Source organism: Cannabis sativa, chromosome 9 (assembly GCF_029168945.1).
Source record: "Cannabis sativa cultivar Pink pepper isolate KNU-18-1 chromosome 9, ASM2916894v1, whole genome shotgun sequence".
In the NCBI taxonomy this organism is placed as follows: Eukaryota; Viridiplantae; Streptophyta; class Magnoliopsida; order Rosales; family Cannabaceae; genus Cannabis; species Cannabis sativa.
This window is the reverse complement of record NC_083609.1, coordinates 45301290-45311653: the sequence shown is the minus strand read 5'-3', so window position 1 is coordinate 45311653 and position 10364 is coordinate 45301290. Positions and strand designations below refer to the sequence as shown.

Here is a 10364-nt window from a genome sequence, read left to right as displayed (position 1 = left end):
TTAATTTGAAAAACTAACTTAAGTGGCCGGCCATGGTGTAGTGTTGGGCCTCACTTAATTTTGCAGTTTTACCAAATTTTATCTCTATTTTCTCAAAAACGCCAATTTTCCAATTCTAACCTTTTTAAATGCCAAAACTAATTATTTAATAACTAAAATAGATTATTAAATAATATTGTCATTTAATTTAATTATTAATTAGACATATAAAGTCCATTAATAAATAAATAAACCTAGAAACTCTTTTCTTTACAATTTCACCCCTGCTTAGTGAAAATTCATAAAATTAGACATAGTCTAACTTTAGAATTATAATTGATCAATCACGAATCAATTAATGAGTCTTACAAGCAGAATGTTCTCAACGAGAATGGGGACCATGGATCTATATGCTGAGCTTCCAATAAGTGAACCAAATTTACCAAGTAAATTCCTACTTATTAATTCTTCGTTCAATCCACTCTTAGAACTTAGAATTGCACTCTCAGACTTATATAGAGCATATTGTATGTTCCACGATATCAATATACTATCTCATTTAACCATTGTTATAATCTTATTGTGATTTAAAGATCCTCTATATAGATGATCTACATCGAGATGGGATTTCTTTACCGTTCTCACCCCTCAATGTATTTTGCCCCTTAAAACACTTAGCTACCTGTAAATGGTGTTTAGTGATCTAATAATTAGTCAGTTAAACAAGAGCTCATCCATTTACTTCTATTTGCTAAGCTCGAAGGGAATCATCACTTGACTTCTATACACCAGTAGAAGCTATAGATTCCATATTTATGTTCAGCACTCCCACTCAATCATACTATCATGTTCCCAAAATATACGTATCACCCTGACCCAAAAGTAGGCTTAACTAATAAATCAAAGAACATGAATAGCACTCCTGAGTTGAGCCCAAGCATATCAGGATTTAGATTCTTTTAATCTTAAGATCAACTACTGACATTGACTTGGAAAGATATGTATAACGGTAAGTTTGTAATATCTTAACTTAGTTGCAATATCGGTCCAGTCCAATGTATACTCCATACATTTGAAACTAGTATACTTTACTAATGTCCTGGAAAGAACATAACACTTACTCCAACTGTAAGTACACATCATCGCTGATTATCACATCAGTGTAAATCCAATAACACTGATGAAACAGGGACCAAAAATTTTGATACATATGATCACAATCACATTCCACTGTATTGACGATACTGTAATTGTGAATAAACATATGATCTGGATATAACTGATTCTGTGTGTAAATGTAATAAACATATTTAAACCATTAGCATGTAGAATTCATGCAAACATCAATCACTTCAGATTTCTTATGTTGATAACTAATCAGATTGTAAAGAGTTTTCTTTAGGGCATAAAACCCAACAACATGCACACTTGGTTTTTATTTATCTCTTTTTCTTTTTTTTTGTTTTTTGTTTTTTTTTTTTTGAAAATGGCCTTTTGGCCGAGACAATAGTTTGCCCCTTGTTGCATTTTTTGTAAAGACAAATTTACAAATTTGGATGGCCAACTTTGCTTTTTAATGCCTCATACTTTTAAGTTTAAACTTCAATATACGGTTGTTTGCTTGAGTTTCATTCACAATCTAAATAATCATATGCATAAAGTTTCTTAGGGGTTTCCATTACTCGTATTTCTTTCTAACGTTAAGTAGTTAATAACCTACTTTAAGCGCGAGCAGCTTATCATTTGCCCTTCACTCGCTTTGCAAGCAATCATTGATTCTGCCTCGTGATCATCAATATTGATCTCATTTCAAGCAAACTTAAATATATTTTTAATGACCTTGTCACTTTGTATATATTTTCATTGCTTACATGAGTAGTTAGATATTCTATCCACATGTTAGGTTTAAGTACTTTTTCTTCAAGACATTTTGATGTCTCGTTTAATATTGTCCTTTAGCGCGAGCCGTTAGTATTTAGCTTTATACACGGGTTATGAGTTCTATCTCAATTATAACTTTTGATTTTTCTTTCTCGTCAGATAGGTTTTAAATAAAAAATTATGGTTGTTTGATCCCTCTCTCGTCAGAAAGGTTTGATCAGGAAGTTATAACAATTCGACCCCTCTCTCGTCAAAAAGGTTTGGTCAGGGAGTTATAACAGTTCAACCCCACTTTTGTCAAAAAGGTTTGGTCAGAGAGTTATAACAGTTCGACCCCTCTTTCGTCAAAAAGGTTTGGTCAAGGACCTTTACAAAGTTTTCAAATTTTTTTTTGAAGTGATGGGTTTGCATTGTGTTATGTATTTCTAGATAAATTTTGTTTAATCATACATATATGCCCCTCAAGTAATTTTAAATGGTTATGCTTTATAATTACTTGTTGAAAAAAATGATTACTTTATTCACAACTGAAGTTCAAAATATTACATCAGTGATTCGATTTACAATCATTAATCTCATAAGAATTTCCCCAGTTCAATAGCTTATTTTATCAATCTTCCAGAAGCATCTAGTTTTAATAAAATAGGTTCTGATGTTGAGGGTCAATCCCTAACATATTCCAACAATTGTTTCAATATCCAAGGTTGATCCCTGTCATATTCCCGGGTTCTAGGCGAACTACTCCTGGTTTTATTCATTTGTCTTTAACTGCTACTGGTTGACGACCAGCTTTCCTTCGTAGCAGCTCAATATGGCAGTCATCGTGAGCCGGTATTTGCTTCCTTCGCAATACTTTTATGTGATTGCTTTACCGGACTAACTGCCCCTTGTCTTCTCGCAACACATTCCCTCTCAAGAAAACCGACGAATCCCTTCCTCCAACAAAGGAAGGTTATGATTCCTGGTCACTTGAGTTACTGGGTGGATCGAGCTAATTATGGGCATTGTCCTGCCCCTTTGCATATTGTTGCAAGTGTCCTCGCGCTATTAGACCTTCTATCTCATCTTTCAACTGACGACATTCTTCCGTGGTATGCCAAATTTATCCATGGTATTCATATCGTCTGGTTGGGTCCCTTTTACGTCTCGCGTGTTTCATAGGTTTTGGTTCCCTAAAAACAACTTCCTGTTCATGTGCGAGGTAGATACTTTCCCGAGTTTCATTAAGCTCGGTATAATCAGTATAAAGGGGTACATATTTGTTGTGTTTCTTGTCCTTGGACAAATTTTTAGAGTCGTCTTTCCTTTTTGATTCGGAAGCCTCCGACTCGAATTCTTCACCAGACTCACATCCCACTTGTTTTCCTGGTTCCTCAAATTGATACCTCCTGAACTTGTTCTCCAACTTGTCTATTCGCAAATGGATTGAATCCCGTTGCTTTGGACTAAGTTGTTGACGAACATCAAGTTTTTTTTTGGTTCAAGCGTTCCTGTAGGTCCAATTGGTCATGACGACTGGCTAATCTTGTTCCACCCATAGACCTTATTCTACTTGATCATCGCTGTGACGAGCGTTCTCTCCTCCTTGCATTGATCGATTATGAGATATTGTGTGCCTCGCGCTAGCCCTCGCCTCTTCACGTCATGCTCTTCTTCCTAAGGTTTGATTCGCCTCGTTCCCCCTATAGGGATTTGCGAGAGCTCCTTTTTTATGAGCTTTGAGAGAAGGCTGGCGATCTCCGACTTATGTTCCACATATCCCATGCTGTGTCCCCAAACTTCCTTTATTCTTATGGGGAATTTCCGATTTCTTGGTTCTTGGTTGATTATAGGGCATCTCACCTTCAAGGTATCCCTTAGCTTCCTCAGGTTGCCTCTCCTGAGAGTTTTGGGAATACCTTTGGGTTGTCTCCTGCCCCTTAAATTGCGAGTTTCGAGGTTTTCCTCGTGAATCTTTGTCTCCAAGGTCAGGTTGATTTTGGGAACTATTCTCCTGTGCCACCCTGACTGCAGATATCTCACGTTCTAATTCAGCATTACGCCGGTTTGCTTCCTCCAATCAGCGCCTAAGATGGCGGTTTTCTAGCTCAACGATAGGTACGTATTGGGTTGGGTCGTACGCGCCATCCTCAACGACTTGATTAGGAAGAGACCGCCTGTTGCTTATCCTATGCCCTTCGAGTCTGAGTCCCCAATACTGGGTTTTCCCGGAGCTAGTGGCCTGTTCAGGTGATGAATCAAATGATCCTTGGGAACTCAGTGGCTCTTTTCCAAGACGATGATTGATTCCTTCATGAGGATTATTTTCTTTGTTGTCATCCATTATTTTTATGTAAGGAGGCTTTTTTCTGAGTTTTTTCACGAAGATTCTCAATGAAAGCACCAAACTGTTAACGCAAATTTTTGTTAACCAAAATTAGAGCCTAATAGTGATAATTTCACACAGAAAAATAAAAGCAGTAAAATAGAAAAACATGAACTTAAGACATTTTTTACGTGGTTTTACAATTAAAATTCTGCATAGTCCACGAGTCAATCTTATTAGATTTCTGATAGTTTTTTCAGGGCCTCTTTTTCTTATGATTTTTTCGTCCTCCTTTTTTGATCTCACTTGCCTCTATTTATAATCACATAGTAGGCAATTAATTACAGAGTTGATTGATGTTTTTACAACGATTATCCCCTAAAATCATGGGATCTGATTACATATCGCATTAAGTAAATGCGGTTATTATTTGAATATCACACAGCTGTGAATATCCCGCTTCTACTGGGTCAAAATGAACGTGTGTTAAATATGTTGTAAACCATATCATAATGGAATGTCTCGTTGGGAATAGAGTACAGTTAATCTTGATAGCAAGCTAGAGTTTGTCGTATTTCTTACCAAGGTTGATAATGTAAATCCCGTTGCCTTTACTCTGAATTTGACAACCGCAGTTTCTGATGGCGAGATGATCTTTTTTGCGTGCATGTCTTCCTATGGCGAGGTGGACACCTCGCTATCACTTGCTTTGGCTCACCCGTATATTATACTTAGTTTGCTAAGTATTTTCACTGTCATTATATGTCCTCCACGTAATGAGGTTAGTGTCTCGTTTTGTACACCTGAAGTTACATGATTTTTCATCGAGGCACAAGGCAAAAGTTTGTATATTTTTGTCTCGCATAAGACCATTCAGTTAGCCGAGTTGTAAATATACTCTGTTAATTATGCCTTTAACGAGTTATTCCATCTCAAGTATAATTATGATTACGTGTCTGAGTTCTTATTCTTCCCAGCTTGACACGTGTCTTCTTCTGATGTGCTAGCCAAATTTCTGGTATAACATATATTATTCTGAATTTCTCAAAATTTTGCAGGATATCTTAAACAATTACAACGTACACAATCATGAAAAAATAGACTAAAATTATTCCTGCACAAAGAAACAACAGTTCCTACGATAAATACTTCTCTTAAATTTTTATTTTGTAATTATTTCAATTTTTTTTTTTAAAAAATACTTATAGAAAATATGTAATACACTCCACTAAAAGAGGTGTTTTGGTATATCCTTTTTTTTTTATTATTATTTCGATATTTAAGAAAAAAAAAATTAGTCTAAATTTTTTATAATCGTGGACGTTAGAGTTATTTATGACCTCCTAAAAATTTATAGAAAATTATAAATAGTTCACAATACTGAAAATAAGGTTCAAACAATTGCTTACAATGCATATAAGAAAAAACAGTCACGCGTGCAATGCATTAATTTAACCTTATTCTTAGTATTGTCAACTATTCGAAATTTTTAAAAAATTTATAAGTAATCCTAAAAAACTACAATGTATGTACTTATAAAACAATATTGAACTTCATATATGCCAAAATAAATAAAGAGTCTACCAAAACGTTTCTTTAGCAGACTTAAAAAGCTTGCATGTACCTCATATGTGCTAGTATATATATTTTTTTTATGTGAGCAAAGCAACACTAAAATAAAGAACTATTACATCAAAGTTTATTCCATTCAAATAATAAATAAAAATTATTTTATTAGAAATTTGAAACATAAAAGTAAACATAAATCAAAATTAACGATACAAATCAAATATTATAAAACTCCTAATATTATTTAAAGGAAGAATAGAATATATTATTATTTTTTTAAAAAGTAGCTTTTATCATATAAATAATTATTCTCAATCAATATTATTGAAAAATTTAAAAAGTATCATTATATAACAATCTCATTAAGTAATAGCATTAAATAGCTTAATTTATAAATATTCTTTTATTATCCTAATTTGTATTAGAGCCTTGCGTATTGTGTTTGTCTCGTATTTTATATATATTCTTTGCACTTTATGATACTTTCACTTTATCTTAAATTTTAACATGGTATCGAAATAAATAATAATAATAAAAAATTCCGCTATTTCTGCCTTTGACCTTTATTTAAGACCCTTCGGCCAATGTGTGCCAACTTCTATTTTTGGTGTCTTTGATCAATTTCAAAAAAATTCACAATTTTCTCGACATATACACTCATAAATTTTCCAATTTAACCTTGTGGAATTTTTTCAAATGTCACATTCGAAGTTGTGGTCCCTTAACGGTTGTTTATTATACCCACACTTTTTTAGGCCCAAATATAAAGAGGATCTATTATTAATAGTTCCACATTAATAATGTGTGGAAATATAATACCATATATAAGATGTATGACTACTCATCTCATTGTCAATTAGTTTAAAAGATGAATTAAATATATTATTATTACTTTTAATAATAGCTTTTAACATATAAATAATTATTCTCAATTGAGAAATTTAAAAAAGTATCTGCATTTTCTAATAACAATCTCATTAAGTAATAGCATTAAATAGCTTAATATATAAATATTCTTCTATTATCTTAATTTGTAAGAGTCTTGGGCGTTGTGTTCGTCTCGTATCTTATATATACTCTTTGCACTTAATTATACTCTCACTTTATCTTATATTTTAACATGGTATCAAAATAAATAGTAATAAAAAAATTCCGCTATCTCTGCCTTTGACCTTTATTTAAGACCTTTCGGCCAATGTGTGCCAATTTCTACTATTGGGGTCTTTGATCAATTTAAAAAAAAATCACAAATTTCTCGACGTATACACTCATAAATTTTCCAATTTAGTCTTATGAGATTTTTTCAAATGTCACATTCGAAGTTGTGGTCCCTTGAAGGTTGTTCATTATACCCACACTTTCTAAGTCTAAGTGAGGAGGGTGTATTGATAATAGTCTCACATTGCTATTGTAGAAATACATAAGATATATAAGCTACTTCTCTTACATTCTATATACCTTAATTACCATTCACACATTTGGGACCTATCGACTAATTGTGTCAGTTACTGCTCAGATCTTTAATTATTTCTAAAAAATTTACAAATTTCTTAATTTGACCTTGTAAAATTCTTTCAAAATTCACGTTCATTATTAATGTAAGAGATTATAGTACCATATAAAATGTATATACTATTTCTCTCAAGTTTGAGATATAACCACATGTTACTTCATTTTAAATTCTAACATGAATCAATAGAGATTTTTTTGGGGGGTATACATATGAATCGGTACTGTTCAATTCCAACTCCTTTAGATACCTATCAAGGAAAATTCCAAATTAGTGAGCTTATCCACGAGGTTATGCAAGATCTTGGCTTTCATGTTTTGGTGGGTCTTCGATGATGTATGTTATGTTGAAGAGAGATAATATATAAATATGAAATATGATTTAATTGAAGGCTGTAAATAGTCTTTGAACAAAACAGTACTGAGAAGTCAAACCTTCCCTGCTTTGTTTATTGCCATCAGACCTGTATTAACAGTTTAATTATAACTCTACCAAATAGTAATTTTAATTAGAAGACATACAACATATAGCAAGAATGAGCTTTTCTTTCCCAAAACAAAACAAAACAAAACAAAAACTAATCTTTCTCAGCATTTGTTTTATTTGCTAATGAAAGTCAAAGTACACAAAGACATGTAAATAAATTATGCATCTCTAAGAAATCTATCAATATTAACTATGCAGGGGTCTTCTATCTATATGATTGTAGTCAAATAATAGAGCAAAACAAGCTATTTCACCCAAGAATGTTTTTTTTTTTGGTAAGGGAAGAATGTTTTAAAAACATCTATTAGCTCTAGTACTGGAAAAAGTTAATTGCTATTAATGGTAAGGTTATCAAAATTATGTTTAAAAAAAGTACCATCACCATCATCACTCACCATATAATCAAATAATAAAATAAACAATGTTCTTGGCAAAGCAAGTCATTGTCAAGCTCTTTGATCTGTTTTGTTTTGTCCATCTACTTCCACATCTTACACCTCAAAACTATTTTCTCTCATAACAAAACTCAGCCACATGAAAAACGTTACCCCTATTCCTCTACTGTGAAAAATCCTCTGAAAGGAAAAGAGATAGAGATGGAGATTTTCACGAGTTCATTAATGAGAGAAAAGGTGAAATCTGATGCAGATATTTTGAGTGCCGTTTTGCCTTTATTGAAGTTCTTATCTCTATCCATCTTTGGCTTAGTTCTCTCTCAACCAAAGATTCAACTCATCCCAAAAGCAACTCTTAAACTTCTAAGTAAGCTTGTGTTTGCTCTCTTCTTACCATGCTTGATCTTCACAAATCTTGGTCCTTCCATTAATCTCAATCACATAATTCAATGGTGGTTCATTCCTGTAAACGTGATTATAAGCACAGTCACTGGCTGCATACTAGGCTTACTTGTAGCACTCATATGTCGGCCTCCGGCGCAGTACTTTCGGTTCACCGTCATCATGACCGGGTTTGGTAACACGGGTAATCTTCCTCTTGCTGTGATTACATCCGTATGTCATAGTAAAGATAACATTTTTGGTCCTCATTGTCATAGTTCTGGCGTGGCTTATGTCGCATTTTCTCAATGGGTTGCTGTTTTTCTTGTATACACTCTTGTTTATCACATGATGGAACCTCCATTAGAGTTCTATGAAATTGTGGATGAAGAAGGAGGGTCTGAGATTGAGGAATTAAGTGAAGGTATTGAGGAAATAGCTGTTAATGATCTGAGTAGCACACTTCTTGTGGAGGCTGAATGGCCAGGAATGGAAGATAGGGAGACAGAACACTGCAAAACTCCATTGATTGCCAGAGTTTTCAATAACAACAATATCTCTGGGGAAGCGGAAGTAACTGTTCCGAAATTTGATACTGAGGGAAAGGTTTCAATTCGGTGTTTGGCTGAGCCAAGCATTGTCAGGAGAATAAGAATTGTTGTGGAAAGAACACCAATTTCTCACATACTTCAGCCCCCAACAATTGCTTCCTTATTGGCCATTGTTATTGGAATGTTTCCAACAGCACAGGCTGTGATTTACAACAAGGATTCTCTATTCTCTATACTAACAGACAGTTTGGATATTCTGGCTGAGGCAATGGTGCCATCGGCTATGCTTGTTCTTGGAGGAATGCTTGCTGAGGGTCCAAACAGATCTGATCTGGGAATGAGAACCACAATTGGTATTGTTGTTGCAAGGCTTTTTGTTCTTCCACTGCTCGGAATTGGAATAGTCTCTTGCGCCGATCGATTCAATTTCTTGATCCCCGGCGATCAACTGTACAGGTTTGTTCTGTTGCTGCAATACACAACACCAAGTGCCATACTCTTGGGAGCCATTGCTAGCCTGAGAGGCTATGCAGTCAAAGAGGCTTCTGCAGTTTTGTTTTGGCAGCATGTTGTTGCTGTCTTCTCTTTTTCACTGTACATAATTCTCTATTTTAAGTTTTTTCTTTCTTCTTCCTAAGCTACATAAATACACCGAAATTCTCTTGCTTGGCTCACTTTCATCCCATGAATGAATAATGATAATAGAAAGCATGCAAAATTCACTTATTATCTTTGTATAGTCATTTTGTTTGAAATATATTGTTGTTAATAGTCAACAGTTCGATTCTGTGATAGTTCTATACGATTTTGATTAATTGGGCTTTCTTCCTTCTTCAGTCTTTTTAGTGTTTCTATCTATTTAGTTTTGAGAGCAATTTTGCCTGACCCTCATCATCCCATATTTTGCTTAAATCTTATTTTCCCAGTCATTTGTCGTAGGAACACACAATGATGTCCATAAGAGTCCAGAAGTGGTTAGTAGCTCGGGGAGGAAGACCAACCTCTTTCATAAATTTTGGTTTTAAGAATATATTTCAAGTACTAGAATGGGGTTTGGCTAAAAAAAAAATGAGAATAGAAATAGAAATAGAAATGAAATAAAATTTAAAATACATAAAAATAAATTAATAATGTTCAGGGGTATTTATGCATAATCTTTTCAACTTCATCACTTAATTATCATTGTGAAATTCACCATCAAATTCATAATTAACATTTCTCTTGGTCACCACTTCAAATCCAACCAACATCCTTTTTTTTCTTAGTACTCTTTATCTCCCGTTTAGTACTCTTTATCTCAAATTACA

The 10364-nt window shown here is 33.7% G+C and overlaps 1 protein-coding gene across 1 annotated transcript; it reads left to right on the top strand.

Moving 5' to 3' along the window:
• The first annotated feature begins 7822 nt into the window (after positions 1-7822).
• On the top strand, positions 7823-9783 carry LOC115712109 (protein PIN-LIKES 2). The gene has a single exon (XM_030640344.2). It carries the CDS (start codon positions 8327-8329, stop codon positions 9692-9694), a length of 1368 nt encoding a protein of 455 aa, XP_030496204.1. The 5' UTR covers positions 7823-8326; the 3' UTR covers positions 9695-9783.
• Positions 9784-10364: the final 581 nt, after the last annotated feature.